The sequence below is a fragment of the Salvelinus fontinalis genome, chromosome 1, assembly GCF_029448725.1.
Source record: "Salvelinus fontinalis isolate EN_2023a chromosome 1, ASM2944872v1, whole genome shotgun sequence".
NCBI lineage: Eukaryota > Metazoa > Chordata > Actinopteri > Salmoniformes > Salmonidae > Salvelinus > Salvelinus fontinalis.
In genome coordinates this window covers 58,038,554-58,058,470 of record NC_074665.1, presented here as the reverse complement: position 1 = coordinate 58,058,470, position 19,917 = coordinate 58,038,554, and the positions used below count along the sequence as shown (strand labels likewise).

At 43.1% G+C, this 19,917-nt stretch overlaps 2 protein-coding genes across 2 annotated transcripts in view; one reads left to right on the top strand and one right to left on the bottom strand.

Moving 5' to 3' along the window:
• LOC129858385 (attractin-like protein 1) overlaps positions 1-19,917 on the top strand; it is a 345,360-nt gene that overhangs the window by 127,370 nt on the left and 198,073 nt on the right. Inside the window, exons 19-20 of the mRNA XM_055927569.1 lie at positions 104-340; positions 595-732. Coding sequence (XP_055783544.1) covers positions 104-340; positions 595-732 — 375 coding nt within the window. The remainder of the gene's footprint in view (positions 1-103; positions 341-594; positions 733-19,917) is intronic.
• The window catches only part of LOC129858393 (uncharacterized), a 168,300-nt gene that overhangs the window by 93,006 nt on the left and 55,377 nt on the right, over positions 1-19,917 (bottom strand). The window lies entirely within an intron of this gene.

Below are 19,917 nucleotides of genomic sequence, written 5' to 3'. Positions count from 1 at the left end.
TGAAACGTGGGACCAACACTTTACATTTTTCGTTTATATTTTTGTTCAGTGTAAATGTGTCTAAATAATCTCTCTCTCTCTTGGTCTCATTCTCCCCTTCTAGCTCAGAACTGTTCGGGCCTGAGGACGTGTGGCCAGTGTTTGGATCAGGCAGAATGTGGCTGGTGTGGAGACCCCACTAACACAGGGAAAGGCCAGTGTATGGAGGGTTCATACCGCGGGCCCATGAAGAGCCCCTCCAGACAGACCAGAGAAAGGGAGAGTTACAGAGACATGGTACTGGAGCCTGGTCTTTGCCCCAGAGATAAAGGGTTCGACTGGGCCTACATCCACTGCCCTGGTGAGTCAACACACACACACACACACAGAGAAAAACGCATGCATGCATACACCTAGGTACGTCGACCCATGTAACTACGCTCACACAAAAACTCATTACAACTCCCATCATGTAGCACCTCAATGCAACCATAAATAAACATAAATACATTCACGTTTATTGTATTCCTTTGGCTTCAGACATAAAGCTATACACCCCCTCCACATAACAACACTCATTGCTAATCTCTCTCGCTCTCTCTCTCTCTTTCCCAGCCTGCCAGTGTAATGGCCACAGTACCTGTGTCAATGGTAGTGCTTGTGAGCAGTGCAGGAACTTGACCACTGGACTGCAGTGCCAGACCTGCATGCCTGGTTACCATGGAGACCCCACTAACGGTGGGAAGTGCCAGGGTAAGTACAGTGATGGGTGCAGTGCAGCAGAGTGGAATGGAGGGGGCAGTGTGTAAAGGTTTTGGCTCAGATCTGTGCATCCTCTGTGAAGGACACTGTTTGAGTGTGTTTGAACAACAGTAGAGCCAGCGAACGACACATGTATTTCTGACTGTGTTGAAAGGTGTAGTAGACAGGCGCTTGAGCAGCTCTGTGTTTAATCAGAGTTCTATCAACTCCTACAGTATTTCAATCCTGTCCAGTCCAGTGGTCACGATCGTTTTGAAACACTGATCTGGTACATCCACGACCCCATCACTCTGAATCTCTCAGTATGAAATGGAAAGAAAGAGCAAGGTGAATAACAGAGAGGTCCAGAAAGAGAGATGGGAAGAAAGAGGATGGAAAGAGGAAACAGATATATGTAGACTCTAATAGTGAGATAGAAAGAGTAGGAGAAAGTGAGTGAGCTTGAGAGAGAGGAAGGTGTAATAACATCATTCTCCGGCTGACAGATGTGCTTTTTCCCCGCGTGGCGCGTTACATTAAATCACATTTAATCATTTTCTTATTTCCTGAAGTTGACTGCAGCCCCCGCCGCTGGTGACGAGCACAGAGCCGTGCGCGTTTGATACATGCGCACCCCTCTGCGTCTCCCGGGGATACGCTCACCCTCTCTGCTCTCTCATACTCCCTCGCTCCTCCCTTCTGTCTTTCCTCCCTCCATCACCCTCCCTCCAACAGGTTTAACGCTGTCATGATTAAATGCAATTTATTAACTCCCGTCCGTCAGTTGTATACCTCCCCACCACGGCCGCTTGTTTAACAGGCTGACTCTTGAGGAGTGTGCTTGTGGAGGCTGTTTCACTCCTCAGTCTTGCAGGATAGAAAGATTTACCTGGGCATTAATGGCTCTGAGTCACTGATCTGTACTAGATTAGGCTCCAAATGGGATTTCTCTCCTCATGTCTTTACATTGTGGAGGGGCGGGGGAGTTGGAGGAGTAGACATCAGACAGAGAGAGCGATTTGAAGGAGAGGGGGGCGAGACAGCACGTCAACAAGGCATCAAACTAAAATATGAGGAATGCAGAGCTGCCCTTGGAGTAAGAATGGAAGAAAGAATGATAACGGGAGATGGCGGATAGACATGAGGAGGAGAGATTGCCCGGTCTGGTGTCCCCGGCCGTGATAGATGAAGACATTGTGCAATGTGAGAGGGGGCAGTGTGTGTGTGTGTTTGAAGGAGTGTGTGTGTGTATGCAGCACTTACATGGTGAGGAGAATAGCCCTCCAAGACTCACTGACAGGTTCACCTTGTGGAGACACTGAAACCGTATGCTCACCCTGTCCAGCCTAGCCCAGTCTAGCACCGCACAGTACGGCGTGGCTTGACTCACTGCAACACACCTCTCTCTGGGGCTGAGAGTACTTTGAGTGGGAGAGAGAAAAACTCTTAGCACTAGCCTGTGGTGGGCTGTGCATATGAATTGGCTTTTGAAAGAGACCAGCATGGTGACATAACATGTTGTGCTGGGGTTGTAGAGATTTGATAGAGCTTGGTGAGGGAATTTACTGTACAATTGCAAAACGTACCATCCCAGACACTTTCTGTTGACTACAATACCAAAACGTACAATACCAGGACACTTTCTGTTGACTACAATACCAAACATACAATCCCAGACACTTTCTGTTGTCTACAATACCAAAACGTACAATACCAGACACTTTCTGTTGACTACAATACCAAAATGTACAGTCAAGGCCAAAAGTTTTGAGAACGACACAAATATTAATTTCCACAAAGGTTGCTGCTTCAGTGTCTTTAGACATTTTTGTCAGATGTTACTATGGAATACTGAAGTATAATTACAAGCATTTCATAAGTGTCAAAGCCTTTTATTGACAATTACATGAAGTTGATGCAAAGAGTCAATATTTGCAGTGTTGACCCTTCTTTTTCAAGACCTCTGCAATCCGCCCTGGCATGCTGTCAATTAACTTCTGCGCCACATCCTGACTGATGGCAGCCTATTCTTCCATAATCAATGCCTGGATTTTGTCAGAATTTGTGGGTTTTTGTTTGTCCTCCCGCCTCTTGAGGCTTGACCACAAGTTCTCAATGGGATTAAAGTCTGGGGAGTTTCCTGGCCATGGACCCAAAATATCTATGTTTTGTTCCCCGAGCCACTTAGTTATCACTTTTGCCTTATGGCAAGGTGTTCCATCATGCTGGAAAAGGCATTGTTCGTCACCAAACTGTTCCTGGATGGTTGGGAGAAATTGCTCTCGGAGGATGTGTTTGGTACCATTCTTTATTCATGGCTGTGTTCTTAGGCAAAATTGTGAGTCAGCCCACTCCCTTGGCTGAGAAGCAACGCCACACATGAATGGTCTCAGGTAGCTTTACTGTTGGCATGACACAGGACTGATGGTAGCGCTCACCTTGTCTTCTCCGGACAAGCTTTTTTCCGGATGCCCCAAACAATCGGAAAGGGGATTCATCAGAGAAAATGACTTTACCCCAGTCCTCAGCGGTCCAATCCCTGTACCCTTTGCAGAATATCAGTCTGTCCCTGATGTTTTTCCTGGAGAGGTGGCTTCTTTGCTGCCCTTCTTGACACCAGTCCATCCACCAAAAGTCTTTGCCTCACTGTGCGTGCAGATGCACTCACACCTGCCTGCTGCCATTCCTGAGCAAGCTCTCTACTGGTGGTGCCCCGATCCCGTAGCTGAATCAATTTTAGTAGACAGTCCTGGTGCTTGCTGGACTTTCTTGGGCGCCCTGAAGCCTTCTTAACAACAATTGAACCGCTCTCCTTGTAGTTCTTGATGATCCGATAAATGGTTGATTTAGGTGCAATCTTACCTGCAGCAATATCCTTGCCTGTGAAGCCCTTTTTGTGCAAAGCAATGATGATGGCTGCATGTGTTTCCTTGCAGGTAACCATCGTTGACAGAGGAAGAACAATGGTTCCAAGCACCACCCTCCTTTTGAAGCTTCCAGTCTGTTATTCAAACTCAATCAGCATGACAGAGTGATCTCCAGCCTTGTCCTCGTCAACACTCACACTTGTGTTAACGAGAGAATGACTGACATGATGTCAGCTGGTCCTTTTGTGGCAGGGCTGACATGCAGTGGAAATGTTTTTTTGGGGGATTCAGTTCATTTGCATGGCAAAGAGGGACTTTGCAATTAATTGCAACTCATCTGATCACTCTTCATAACATTCTGGAGTATATGCAAATTGACATCATACAAACTGAGACAGCAGACTTTGTGAAAATTAATATTTGTGTCATTCTCAAAACTTTTGGCCACGACTGTACAAGTAAGGCATCCAGTGTTGCCTGATCTACTGTAAACCTGGTTGATGCAATGTGCCAAGGTTAGCATTTGCTCTCGTGTTATGGTAGCCATGACTAAATCTGTTTCTCCTTAACTACAGCTGTAGTAGTACTTGTACTTGTGTAACACTCTTCTGGGAACTTCTGGTTGCCCTACTTAGTTCTTTGTGCCAGCGTAATAAGTCTGACTTCCAGTGTGCTTTTGTACGCTAACTGCACTGTAGGTACACAGTCACACAAAAGACACACAGGGAGCCCCAGCAAGCTGTTGGTTGTTGTTCTTTTAGTCTGCCTCTCTCTCCTTCTCTCCGTCTCTTTATTCCTCATTCTCCTTGCATGAAGCTAGCACTGCAGAGTTCAATTAAAATGTTTTTTATTGCTTTTGGATATGGCACACTGTGCTAGCCTGGTGAATTCCATTACAGACCGTAGTAGAGCCCCTTTAGCCAACTTGTCCTCCACAGGCCCGGAGTCTCTACATGACATGTCTGTCTGTCGGTTGGTTGGGTGGTCTGTCTGTCAGTCTCTCTCGCTTTCTGTCTGTCTTTCTGTGTCTGTCTGTCTGTATTTTAGTTTTTCTGTCTCTCCCTGGCTGTTTGTTTAATGATCTCCAACCGTGAATGGCTTGTTGGTTTTTCTGTTGTGGTTTTGTGCTCTCATTGACGCCTAAATTGCTCTTGAGGGGATTCATAAATTCATATTGTGTTGTTTGCCCGCTAACCTTTCTGTGTAATGGTATTCAAATCTCACAGTGTTTCCCAAACCACTAAGATCTCATGCAGAATTTTCTTGTTATTGCCTTTCATTAATCTTGCATGCAGGAGTAGCCTACTTCAACATCCTTCCCCCTTTTTTCTAGACTTTTTGGTTCACCCTCTCTCTTCTGCTTTCTCTTTCTCCCCGGTTCTCTCTTCATTTCTCTCGAAACAGATATGGGTTGTTCCATGTCATTTCAGCAAGCCATGACCCCCACCATCTCTGATTGTTCTGAAATAGTTTCTGCAGTTAGAAACAATATTAGCATTATTAGATTAGCATTCCTGCAGATTAGCATTAGCATTTATTGGCGAAACAGAGAGGACACATGTTATGTACCAAAAACAAGTATCATCTGATACCCATAGACTTCCAGTCATTGTGCTAACGCCAGTTAGCATTGGCTCTCGAAACTACCTCTAAATTCCTTCATACTGGACACAGAGACATCTGACTCTGTAGAAGTAGATAAAGGGCTTCATTGGCAAAATTCAGAGGTATCCCATAAGGCACCAACCACTGCAAGTGGTCACCAATATCATTTGGCATGTAGCGTCATCACTGCAATAGAATATGCACTGAAGAAAGAAAATAAAGGGACAGAAGGAAATGAGGAATGAGTAGTGCTCGAGCTGTTTTCAATTTTTTTTTTTTTGAGATGTATTTGGGCAAATACATTGTTCTAACAGTAAACGTTCAATCTACATTTATAAATCATCATTTAAAAGTTCAGTCATGAATTAACATTGAAGGGGTCAAAATGATTCACACTTTTTAAATCTAATAGCAGGAACAGCACCATCTAGTGGTCAGCCCCTGGTAATAATAGGTTGTATGACAACTTCAATGACACATTTCTCTGAAAAGGGGAAAATAACCATCACCAAAATTCACTGAGAATAGATTACATAGTATGAAGAAACAATACTCCTAGCCGCAGCTTCATACTACATGTCAGACATAGTGAACTGATACTATATACTGGCCAATGGGGGGGGGGGGGGGGGGGCTTGGTGTGTGGTTTAGGTGGTCCGTGGGTTGCTTTTGACCATTTTCTAATCCTTATTAAGAAGAGGTTTGGTCCAAATGGCATGCTGGGTACTATATTTACTGACTATTATATGAATCAAATATATTGAAATGGCCAATTTGGGTGCAATCAATTAGCTTAATTTCTATAGAGTTCAAATGTTCTTTCAACAAAATAATGTTGCAGGAATGCTTATCTTATCTGTTTACAGATACAGACTACAGAAATGATTTCAGAACAATCCAAGATGGTGGATGTTGAGATCCTCTTTCTTTTCCTTTTTGAGGTGGAACGACCCATATAGTACACATATACATGCAGGCACACACACACACACACACACACACACACACACACACACACACACACACACACACACACACACACACACACACACACACACACACACACACACACACACACACACACACACACACACACACACACACACCTTTTGACACACACACACCTTTTGGCAGTGGCGGGGTATAAATTAGTGGCTGTCATGTTGAGTGTGGAAGGACGCTGTTGTGTGTGAATCCATGCAGAATGTGAACGCTTGAGTCAGGGTACTGTACATTTGTATTAACGCCTACATCATCTGAAAAAAATGTGTATATGCGTACCAGGGCCAGGAAGGCGCATGCCAGTAGAGCACCCTTCTCAGCAGCCTCATGCTGTCCAGTCAATCCCACTCCAGCAGCCTCATGCTGTCCAGTCAATCCCACTCCAGCAGCCTCATGCTGTCCAGTCAATCCCACTCCAGCAGCCTCATGCTGTCCAGTCAATCCCACTCCAGCGGCCGTATTTCTGGCCACTGCTCACACACACACACACACACACACACACACACACACACACACACACACACACACACACACACACACACACACACACACACACACACACACACACACACACACACACACACACACACACACACACACACACACACACACACACACACACACACACACACACACACACAGCGCTCTGATCTGGAAAAGGTATCTACTGCTATAGGATTTCATTCCTGTTAGCCAACCTGATGTGGAGTGGTGGGAGTTGAATTATTATGCGTCTCGTTACCATGTCAAAACTGCAGGTCAAGTTTAGCAGATACATCAACCGGAGAGTGATGCCCTCCTATTATACACTAATCTGCTGAGTGTGGAGAGTAGGCCTGTCTCTCACTCTTTCCCTCATGTCAGAGGGGTCATGAGCCTTTATCTGCCTTCATAGCCCTTGACCTTACACGATCATTAAAACCAGAATAGCAAGTCCCTTTTATCTCAACAAACTGCCAACTCCTCACAATCTAACAAAGGCAAGATAGAAGACCAAATCCAAACCCTCTTTAGCAGAAAATGATTAGTTCTCAGAAGAGATGGTTTCACGCTAAGCATTAAATAGCTATGGTCTACACCAGGCCCTCCCTGGCAGCACGTTTAGTTTTTTTGCCCTAGCACTAAACAGCTGATTCAAATAATCAAAGCTTGATGATGAATTGGTTATTTGAATCAGCTGTGTAGTGCTCGGGCAAAAACCAAAACTTCCATCCAGGGGCCCAAGGACCGAGTTTGAGAAACCGTGGTCTACACAACCGGGACATAGAGAGACATGTATGTGCTAAATCTATCCTAGTGAGAAAAAAGCTTTGCTGATATTTAGCACCACTCATGTCTGGTTTTAACTTTGTTGAAGATGTTTAATTAGATGGAGATCCTCAATTGAAACACCAACAGTCCCATCGGTGCCGCCTCCCAAACAGGGGAGTCTGAAGCTGTAATTCCACCATATGCTAGAGACACGTACAGAGCTCTTCTCAGGGCCAGGAGAGAAGCCTACTCGCTCACAGTGGAAATTCATGGATTCTAAAGTGCTTATGGTAGAAAACAGATCCCGGGAGGTTGTGTGGGTGTAGAGTCACTTATTGAGGTGTCACACAGCCAGGAGTGGTGGGTGTGGAGTCAAGCGCAGAGAGCAGAGGATAATGGGGGAAACCAAACTTTATTGCGGTATCCAAAATAAACGGCCAAAACAACAGGCGAATATCAAAAGTGTCCAGCCCAAAACTGGGCACAAGGAACACAACACGCAACAAACCTCGACTAACAGAAAACAAGCCCGCACAAAAGCAGGCGGGCCTAACAGGCTTAAATAGTCCTGAATCAAAACTCAAACACGAAACAGGTGCAACCAATAAGACATAACAAACAGAAAAGGAAAAGGGGATCGGTGGTAGCTAGTAGAAAGGCGACGACGACCACGGAGCGCCGCCCAAACAGGCAGGGGAGCCACCTTCGGTGGGAGTCGTGACATGAGGTTGCAATGTCCATTTAGTTTTTTATCTAGACAATGTGAAAAAGTCTCTGGTGGGGGGCCATGTGTGCTTATTCATGATAACATATCACAGGTGTGTTACACTGGATGTGAGTACTCAAGTATCGTTTTAGGAACTAAATGCTAAGTCACAGTGTTCAGATATGCTATCGTAATCCTGCAACAACAGGAAATCTGAATTATGTGGATTATAATTAATGGCCATTTTTGTAGGGGTTGATACTTTTTTCATTAGGGCAAATCAAGCAATGTTTTGTGGAAATTACACACTTTAGATACCTTTTTAAACTTGAATACACTACTATTTGCATTTCCTGCTGCGCAATAAAATTATCTGCGACAACGAAGTGATCAAATGACGATAGATCTGTATGGTTTAGATTTATGAAGTAGGTAGAAAATGATATCCTTCCAAAAGGGATAGGATTAGACAAATAGCTTGATTAACATCAATCAAAAAACAATGTAATTGTCTTCAAACAAAGATCAACATGATTTATCAGAGAAGGATCAGAACAGCTTGCCCCTCCCCGCCTCTCCATTCCTGTCCATCATCGCCTCCATTTTGTCTTTCTGACATCTCCATTAGGGCTCACTGGACATCTTGCTGCACCCCTCCTTATGTCATAGGCAATGCTCAGTGACACTTAATCATGTTTAGCCGGGCATCGTTTGTGATCCACATGGGTTATTAGATTTACCTTCATTACTGAAGGATTTGTGAAGGTCGTGCTCTTTACAGACAGACCGCTCTACAATTACCTGTGTCGTCTGCCTAGAAGGTCCTTTGTCAACCGGAGATAGAGATTTGGTAGGCCTCTATTAAATCAAAAATAAAGGATTTACCCTCACTTTCAGAGAAGAGGGTTGATGTGTTATAGTCAGTGTCTCTGTTTGCAACGTGTGAGACCTGCACATACAGTGTTGCTGCTTTAGATTTCAGAGGAAGACCCAGAGAATTCTCAGAAAGACTCCAATCACCCCAGTCACACTCATAGACTGTTTTCTCTGGTGCCGAACGGCAAGCGGTACCGGAGCACCAAATCTAGGTCCAAAAGGCTCCTTAAAACTTCTTCTGGCTGCAAGCCCAAGGCCAGCCACAATATGACAGCCACTTCAAGTGCAGGGCGCGAAATTCAAAATATATTTTTTAACAAGTCCAATATGAAAGGTACACATCTTATGAATCCAGCCAACATGTCCGATTTTTAAAATCTTTTACAGCGAAAACAGCACGTATATTTATGTTAGCTCACCACCAAATACAAAAAAGGACAGACATTTTTCACAGCACAGGTAGCATGCACAAAGCCAACCTAACTAACCAAGAACCAACCAAACTAACCAACAAACAACTTCATCAGATGACAGTCTTATAACATGTTATTCAATAAATCTATGTTTTGTTCGAAAAATGTGCATATTTCAGGTATAAATCATAGTTTACATTGCAGCTACAATCAGAAATTCCACCGAAAGCAGCCAGAGTAATTACAGACACCAACGTCAAATAGCTAAATACTTATCATAAAACATTTCTGAAAAATACATAGTGTACAGCAAATGAAAGACAGGCATCTTGTGATTCCAGCCAATATTTCCGATTTCTTAAGTGTTTTACAGCGAAAACACAATATAGCGTTATATTAGCTTACCACAATAGCCAGAAACACAAGCCATTTCCCAGTAGCAAAAGTTAGCGATCGTAACAAACCAGCAAAATATATATAATTTTTGACTAACCTTGATAAGCTTCATCAGATGACAGTCCTATAACATCAGGTTATACATACACTTATGTTTTGTTCGAAAATGTGCATATTTAGAGCTGAAATCAGTGGTTATACATTGTGCTAACGTAGCATCTTTTTCCCACAACGACCGGATATTTTTCTGACACTTTCTGACACACATATTCTGACAAAATAGCTATTCATAAACATAACAAAAAAATACATGTTGTATAGGAAATGATAGATACACTAGTTCTTAATGCAATCGCCGTGTTAGAATTCTAAAAATAACTTCATTACGACATCCAGCTTAGGTATAGCGAGAGAGTACCCAAAAGCTGGGCGCAAACGACTAGCACAACATGTTCGACAGATATATGAAATAGCATCATAAAATGGGTCCTACTTTTGCTGATCTTTCATCAGAATGTTGTACAAGGGGTCCTTTGTCGGGAACAATCGTTGTTTGGATTTAGAACGGCCCTTTTCCCTCTCGATTTAGCAAGCACACTTGCCAAGTGGCGCGAATCTCTCCATGTCAACAAATGGAAGAGAACGGAACACGGCAAAACTCCCGAAAAATGTCAATCTGATTAAACTATATTGAAAAAACATACTTTACAATGATATTGTCACATGTATCAAATAAAATCAAAGCCGGAGATATTAGTCGTCCATAACGACAGCTTATCAGAAGGCAAATCCAGGTCCCTTGACGCGCTCTCCAGAAAACAGGAAACTGGTGACACGTCATACAAAGAGCATTTATACGAGCCCAGATCAAGTTATTCACTCCATTTCTTCTCTCACTCCTTGTCGACATCTAGTGGAAGACGTATGAAGTGCACCTAAACGAATAAATATCAAGGACTTTAATAGGCAGCTCCTAGAAGAGAGCATCGATTTCAGATTTTCCACTTCCTGTCAGGAAGTTTGCTGCAAAAGGAGTTCTGTTTTACTCACAGATATAATTCAAATGGTTTTAGAAACTAGAGAGTGTTTTCTATCCAATAGTAATAATAATATGCATATTGTACGAGCAAGAATTGAGTACGAGGCCGTTTGAAATGGGCACCTTTTATCCGGCTACTCAATACTGCCCCTGCAGCCCAAACAGGTTAACAGCTTCTACCCCCAAGCCAATAAGACTGCTGAACAATTAATCAACCCCCCCCCCCCTTTGTTTTTACACTGCTGCTACTCGCTGTTTATTATCTATGCATCGTCACTACCCCTACCTACATGTACTAATTACCTCAACTAACCTGTACCCCCGCACATTGACTCAGTACCGGTACCCCCTGTATATATTATTGAATTTATTTTCTTTTATTTAGTAAATATTTTCTTAACTCTATTTTCTTAACTGCATTGTTGTTTACGGGCTTGTAAGTAAGCATTTCACCGTAAGGTCTACACCTGTTGTATTCGGAGCATGTGGCAAATACAATTTGATTTGATATTTGTATATGATATTTGAAGTGTGTTAATGTTGTTGTGTCAATACACCTCTTCAGCAGCACTGAGGAGGCTTAACTCAGGCTATCCTGAACACTAGGCACACCATGCTGCCTGCCAACATCAGTCAGTACAGTATAATCTCGCCCCTTTGACTGCTTCGAAGGACAGGAGAAAGGAACTGTAAAATGCTGGCACATTTCAATTTCTGCTCCTGGTTCCAATTCAATTATTTTATTCATGACATGATTATTTGAACTTGTCATTTGCTGGCAGGCCTATGGAGATGAATGGAGAGGAGGTTGAAAGGCTGGCCGGGGAGATGAACAGTCAGAGGAGAGAACCAAACAGGCCTGCTGTGTCGTCAAAGACCTGCAAAGCTTTATGTTTACTAGGAACACACATGTACACTGAGTATACCAAACATTAGGAACACCTTCCTAATATTGAGTGTCGAAAGTGTTCCACAGGGATGCTGGTCCATGTTGACTCCAATGCTTCCCACTGTCCTTTGGGTGGTGGACCATACCCAGGGACAATTGTTGATCGTGAAAAACCCAGCAGCATTGCAATTCTCCCTCTATATGGCACACATACACAATCCATGTCTCAATTATTTCAAGGCTTAAAACTCCTTCTTTAACCTGTCTCCTCTCCTTCATCTACACTGACTGAAATTTATTTAACAAGTGACATCAAGAAGGGATCATACCTTTCACCTGGTCAGTCTGTGTCATGGAAAGAGCAGGTGTCCTTAATGTTTTGTACACTCAGTATAGAAAGACCTCTGTCCCCCTCCTCACCTATACTCCAGATATAGTTACTGCAGGGGTGGAAGGCAGCCTCACCTGCTCTCGTGGCTAGTAAAAACAACTCAAGTACCATTCCTGTTCTGATGGAACTCTGAGCGTTAGCAGACTGAACCCTTCTCATATTGCGCAGTGGTGGGTGCTACATGCCACTACCGTTGTTTCAACTCCTCCTCTTCAAATCAAAGAGATCAGTCAATAATGTTGATGCCTGCATGCCTGGCGTTTGACACCTCAACAGATTGAGTAGGATATAATTCATTTGGAGCTCTGTCTCACTGATCCATTGTCCTGTCACACCCTTATTAAACTCCTCTACCGTGATGTGTAGAAGTCTCAGCCTATAGGTTCTAAGGTATAGTGGGTGTAGCTGAGGGTATATCAGCCTGGTGGTTCCTATAGAAACTTCCTGCAGTATTATTTTCCACTGTGGAGCTCCAGCTAAACACAGAGGAGGATTTAAGTGTCAATTAGAGGGTTGACAAGTAGTGACGGCTGGCAGGGGTCAGCTCCTCACAACTTAAAAGAGACATGGGAAGGGAGGAGGTGGGAGGTGGAGGGGATTGGGGAGTACAGAAAAGTGAGAGGGGGTAGATGGTTATGCGAGGTGTGGTCAGTGCAGTGCAAGGAAAATTATTTATTCCTTTGGATTGAGGTTATGTTGCTTTAGCTTTTGTCTTGTGAGGTGAATAGTAAATCGTCAATTAAAAGAAGAGCATTTATTACCATGGTCATCCATGAAAAAAAACTTGCCGACCAAGTACTAGGATCAAGATTTCAGTCAATGCTTTGTTCTCTATAGCTAGGTTTCCATCCAATTGACGACAGATTTTCATGCTAATATTCTAAATCCGCATAATGTTTGAGATCATTTTTATTTATCAAATGTCAGCCAAGCATCGATCGTTATGTCACCAGACTAAGACCCTAGATATTTATTGGAAAGGAGCATCAAGCTCATCATCAGGGGTGCATGCTTATTCTCCTCCTGTACTCCCTGTTCACCCACGACTGCGTGCCCAAGCACAACTTCAACACCATAATTAAGTTTGCTGACAACACAACCTGATCACTGACAATGATGAGACAGCCTATAGGGAGGTCAGAGACCTGGCAGTGTGGTGCCAGGACAACAATCTCTCCCTCAATGTGAGAAAGACTAAGGAGCTGATCGTGGCCTATAGGAAAAGGAGGGCTGAACATGCCCCCATTAACATCGACAGGGCTGTAGTGGAGTGGATCCAGAGTTTCAAGTTCTTTGGTGTCCACATCACCAACAAACTATCAATGTCCAAACACACCAAGACAGTTGTGAGATGGCACGACAACACCTTTTCCCCCTCAGAAGACTGAAACGATTTGGCATGGGTCCCCAGTTCCACAGCTGCACCATCGAGAGCACCTTGACCGGTTGCATCACCGCCTGGTATGGCAACTGCTAGGCATCTGACCGTAAGGCACTACAGAGGGTAGTGCGTACGGCCCAGTACATCGCTGGGGCCAAGCTTCCTGCCATCCAGGACCTATATATTAGGCAGTGTCAGAGGAAGGCCCAAAAATTGTGAAAGACTCCATTCACCCAATTCATAGACTGTTCTCTCTGCTACCACCCCCCCTCTCTGTTTTTACACTGCTGCTACTCGCTGTTTATTATCTATGCATAGTCACTTTACAAATGACCTCGACTAACTTGTACCCCCACATTGACTCGGTACCGGTACCCCCTGTATATAGCCTCATTATTCTTTTATAATTTTCTTGTGTTACTTTTTGATTTGATTTGATTTTTTTCTTTAGTTTATTTTGTAAATATTTTCTTAACTCTATTTCTTGAAATGTGTTGTTGGTTTTAAGGGCTTGTAAGTAAGCATTTCACGGTAAGGTCTACACCTGTTGTATTCGGCGCATGTGACAAATAGAATTAGATTTTATATTTTATTTGTGCACTTTCACCAGCCTGTGAAGTTTATCATAACTTATTTAATTTGTAGCCTAATAAACTGCATGCTTTCTTGAGCCGTAGTGGGAGTACCACACAACATCTCATCGCGTGACTCCAAGTTTACTCCTATATACTGGTTATTATATCAATATTTGCACATAAAGGCGTTTCCACCACCATTTCTCCCATAATTAGTTTTACTGACACAAAAATATCTCACTTTGTCTATTGTATTTTGTGGGGGGACATTTGCAAAGTTTACAGACACATTTGCTGTTTCTATCAGGCCTGTCATGACATTTTTTTACCGACATGTAGGTTGGATGGAAACCTGGTTTATGTAACACAATAATTTAAACAACAACACACATGGGGACCTGAAATGAATTTCGATTCAAATTCCTATTTTCCCTATCCCTAACCTTAAAGGTGCACTAAGCAGAAATTGCTCCGCCATTTCCTGGTTGCTAAAATTCTAATAGTTTGCCTAATTTTAGTTTGTGATTAACAAGCAAGTATAGTGACGAGAATCATTGTACCATCTAAACTACTGTGAAATGTACTGTATGTTTCATAACTTTAAATATTTTTTGCTGTTTGAAGCTGGTGTACAAAACCGAAAGTAAATGACGCAAAAACTAAACTTAAGAATGGGCAGCATAGAAATAGCGCACATAGAACAGATCTACCGCTCCTTAGACTTGTGTTCAATGAGAATGAAAGATCTATAACATTTCTATATGAATTTGGTCGGGTCGCCCAAAAAGTTGCATATTGCAGGTTTAACCTGTAACCAAAACCCAATTCCTAACCTTAACCCAAACCCCTAAGCTTAAAATAGCCCTTGTCCTAATGTGCAAAGGGGAGCATTTTCCTTTTTACTATTCTTGTGGGGCCTTTTTGTGATTCTTGGTCCCCACAAGGGTAGAAGAACACACACACACACACACATCCTCCATTGTAGTGTATGTGCATTAGATCTGCTGTCTCTTACGCACAGATGCAGGATGCAGTGGGGTGAGAAATTGTAGGCTCTGCAGGGGCTTGCACGAGGAATGGGAAATATGATTTATATCAAATCCGCTCCTTGGTTAGAGTTTTTTTTTTGGGTATCTTATTTTTGCGTTGTCAGCAGAAAATATGGTGTGTGATGCTTTTTCACATCCAATCCCCTCCCACACATCAGAGTTTAGTGGCTCCTAATGCAATACTGTTTTCAAGGCATACTCAATCAAAAGAGGTTTTAGTGTGGTAAATAACTAGCAGTGACACATGCCATGTTGAATGAATGGATGAGCAGCCAAATGCAGGCATACCCACTGTAAATGTAATTGATCTAGCCAGGGAGCATATAAGGGATTAGGGTACTGTTCCACCTTGTTAGAAATCAATCAGTTTCCAGCAGGTGACTTCAACTCTATTCCTAGATGGCTAGAAGGAGTCTTAGGCTAGTTTCCCCCTGGCGCTTAATTGTCTAATTTATTATATTGAGTCCACTCACCTGGATTCTCTGGCCTGAATCAATGGCTGATTTAACAGGCAAGGTTTTAAACAGGCAAACACTGAAGCCCTGTGAGCTGGTTACAGTGTTAAATCTGCTAAATTGGCACGAAACTATTTTGAATCACATCAATGGGTTCTGCAATTACTTCTTAGTCCAGTATTTCTGCCCCGCAAAGCTACCTCAAAGACACCTTTTTTCTCCTTTCATTTTTAGAACGTAGTGTGTGTTAACCTCAGCAAAAAGAGGGCCCTAGAGGGACTGACAGTGAATGTCATTAGACACCACTGCTACCTGTATGCCACCATGCACCACACAGTGTTACACTATAAGGACACACAATCTAAGATGTGGCAAGTCTCACAGGACCAGAGTGTGCAGTATGGAAGGCTCAGGTGTGTCAGACCAGCCTTTGTAGCCAATCAGCTAGCTATCACAGCTTGCTGTCTCAGAACTTGGCTCAGAAGTGTGAGCTGCATTGTGTCTCAGCATTCTAAGAGATACATTGGGGTTTCTCCTGCTGGTATGCGTAGACGTGTCGGTTGTTGAGAACTTTAGAAGCAGTACCCGTAGACAACCACCGTTTTGAAATTATAAGAGTAAAGTGAGGGTCAGGGCTGTGAGTCTGCTCATATGCATTTGTGTATGTACTGTACACTATATTTATGTTTCCACAAGCATAGGCACAAGAGTGTGCTTGTTTGTTCCTTGTCCGTTTAGGTTCATGTATATAGTTCCGAGTGTGTGTGTGTGTGTATCAGTGTGCGTGTATGTGTATGTATATCTGCAGTAGACCCTGTTGTAGTGGTGTTGAGTCAGTCCATGCTCCCCACATCTTCCTGTCTAAGTGCTTAAACAGCAGCTCCTGAAGCCCACTGCTCTGCTCCTATTATGATAGTACATTTTATACAGATCCTAATTTAACCATAAATCATATCAGTGTCTGCTCTGCACAGAGAGGAGAGGAGCTCTACAGCTGCAGGCTGCTCCCTGTCTCTACAGCACAGCCTACAAGAGCTAACCCCCTGTTAATACTATGCATACTAGACACTTTGGAAGTTTGACAATGTAGTCACAGAGCTATACATGCACTGGGCCAATGATCATTCATTCTGTTTATCCAATTTCTATTTTCATTGTGGCTGCTATCAGATTTTCCTCGATTGGCAATGTATCATACATCATCTACACTAAGCCTGAATGTTAGAACATTCTTAATGCTTACATTGAGCCAGAGTACTGCATACAGTATTACATTAGTCCTAAACTGTCTGTGTAGCTAGGCATAATTCCAACTGAGTAAATCCCTTGTCTTACTGTTTTCAAAAACGTATAATGCAAATACGGTATAGCTGAATCACAAAAATATATTTCTGCTTTTTTGTTTTTGGTATGACTGTGTGACTGTGTCTGTGTGTGTGAACAAGTATCTGGTTATGGAAGTGTGGGATGTGTTTGGGTATGTTTGATAGCGTGTTTACGTTATGCTGTAGTACAGATACCACTAGGGCTGTGAGAGAGGGCAGTGTATCCTAATAAAATACCAAATACCAAAACATCTCATTGTACAGAAAATACTAACTTTGCTGTCAAGGGAATAGTATCATGAAAAAATATTTACTGAGAGCTATCTTACATTGTCTCTGTGTCAGCTTCTTTAATTGGGTCAGTTACATCTGATTAAAGATGAAAAAATACAATACATCTCTTTGTCAAACTTCTCTATTTGGCTTTGTTCAAAAGAGGGAGGGAGAGATGGAGGAGGGGGAGAGCGCCATTTGGGAATTTGCGCTGGGATGCACAGAGAGAGCTACCGCTCGTAGAGCATATGCCCCAAAGATGAAAAGCTAACAAGCTGCACTGCCTCCCAACACAGAATCCTCATTGTATTTTCCCTGTTAATTCCATTATTTTGATCTCTCTGTGTTTCTCTGAAAATAGGACAGCCAGTGGAATTGAAGTGGCATGTCTCTACTGCTGCAGTAGTTAGTTAGTGGTGCACTTCACTGGGTTCCGTGCCTCCTACAGAACAGCAGTATGGAGAAGGACGAGGATGCTCTAGTTTTTCTTGCCAGTGTCAGGGATATCACAGTGGTCCTTAAGGGTCTGTCTATACTTTGTGTATGAAAGTCAAGTTTTAATGGGATATTTCTAAGGCTCTATGCAATGTGTTGTTTTTGTCCTGATGATTCGTCACTATGGGTGGAACTGTTTGTTGTTGGTTTTGGCAAAGTTTCTGAGAGAGTGAAAGTATTTGCCTATGTACTTTGAGAACAGACTGTTATATCTGGAGTAATATCTGTCAAACTTCTGTCAGGAGCTGGATGAGTCAGAGATCATTTATTTGACATGTGTATCTTAAAGCATAATTGAGAAATGCTTAATTAAAGTTAGACGATTTGTGATATTTTGGCTTACCCAGGCCTCATTTAAGACTCATAATGTTTCACAAATATTCCAACAATAAATTATTTCTCTATTATGATTTAAGATACACATGTAAAATACACTACATGGAAAAAGTATGTGGACACCTGATCGTTGAACATCTCATTCCAAAATCATGGCATTAACATGGAGTTGGTCTCCCCTTTGCTGCTATAACAGCCTCCACTCTTCTGGGAAGGATTTCCACTATATATTGGAACATTGCTGCAGGGACTTGCTTCCATTCATCCACAAGAGCATTAGTGAGGTCGGTCACTGATGTTGGATGATTAGGCCTGGCAGTCGGTGTTCCAATTCATCCCAAAGGTGTTCAATGGGGTTCAGTTCAGGGCTCTGTGCACTCCAGTCAAGTTTTTCCACACGGAATCTCGACAAACCATTTCTATATGGACCTTGCTTTGTTCATGGAGGCATTGTCATGCTGAAACAGGAAGGGCCTTCCCCAAACTGTTGCCACAAAGTTGGAAGCACAGCATTGTCTAGAATGTCATTGAACGCTGTGGCGTTAAAATTTCCCTTCACTGGAACTAAGGGGCCTAGCCCGAACCATGAAAAACAGCCCCAGACCATTATTCCTCATCCACCAAACTTTACAGTTGGCACTATGCATTCGGGCAGGTAGTGTTCTTCTGGCATCCACCAAACCCAGATTTGGGTCAGATGGTGAAGCGTGATTCATTACTCCAGAGAACGAGTTTCCAGAGTCCAATGGCGACGAGCTTACACCAATCCAGCCGATGCTTGGCATTGCACATGGTGATCTTAGGCTTGTGTGCGGCTGCTCTGCCATGGAAACCCATTTCAGGAAGCTCCCGACAAACAGTTATTGTGCTGACGTGGCTTCCAGAGGCAGGTTAGAACTCTGTAGTGAGTTGTGCAACCGAGGACAGATGATTTTTTTTACACGCTATGCACTTCAGTACTAAGCAGTCCCGTTCTGTGAGCTTGAATGTCCTAACACTTGGCGGCTGAGCCGTTGTTGCTCCTAGACATTTCCACTTCACAATAACAGCACTTACAGTTGACCAGGGCAGCTCTAGCAGGGCAGAAATTTTACAAACTGACTTGTTGGAAAGGTGGCATCCTATGACCGTGCCACGTTGAAAATCACTGAGCTCTTCAGTACAGGCCATTCTCCTGCCAATGTTTGTCTATGGAGATTGCATGGCTGTGTGCTAGATTTTATACACCTGTCAGCAACGGGTGTGGCTGAAATAGCCGAATACACACATTTTAAGGGTTGTCCACATACTTTTGTGTTGTGTATATGTCAACAGCCCTTCCTCCAAAGGACCCTTCTATGGAATCATGTACTTAGACTCACTCATATAATGGCTTAAGAGTATTTTGTTCTCATTATGCCCTCTCTGCCCCAGGTTACCTTGACCTCATTGCTCTGAAACAGCGTTCTATCCATTTCCTCTGCATTCTCTCGATCAGACCACTCAGAATGAGTAACTATAAACACACTCCCCAGTCCCATCATTTTTTGACATACACATGCAATTTCAACTGATCATTTTATCCCCAAGGTTTCGGGTCAGCATATATACAGACGCTAACAGTCATGATTTAAACATTGACTTGCTGTAAACATTCAAACTGTATCTGCCTAATGTTGCTCTTGAGTGTGCAATATGTTTATATTCAATGCTGTTTTGTCCTCTGTAACTATCACATTATGTGACTCACTGTCACTCCCCTCTGGCTAACCCAAGGTCACTGATTTTATTAGGTGAGGACACCAGTGTTGACCCCTTTGCCACCAGAGAGTGGTGTTTAGACATAAACAGAACAGTCCAGGAAGACGTCAGATTCACCCGAGAACTCAGGCCC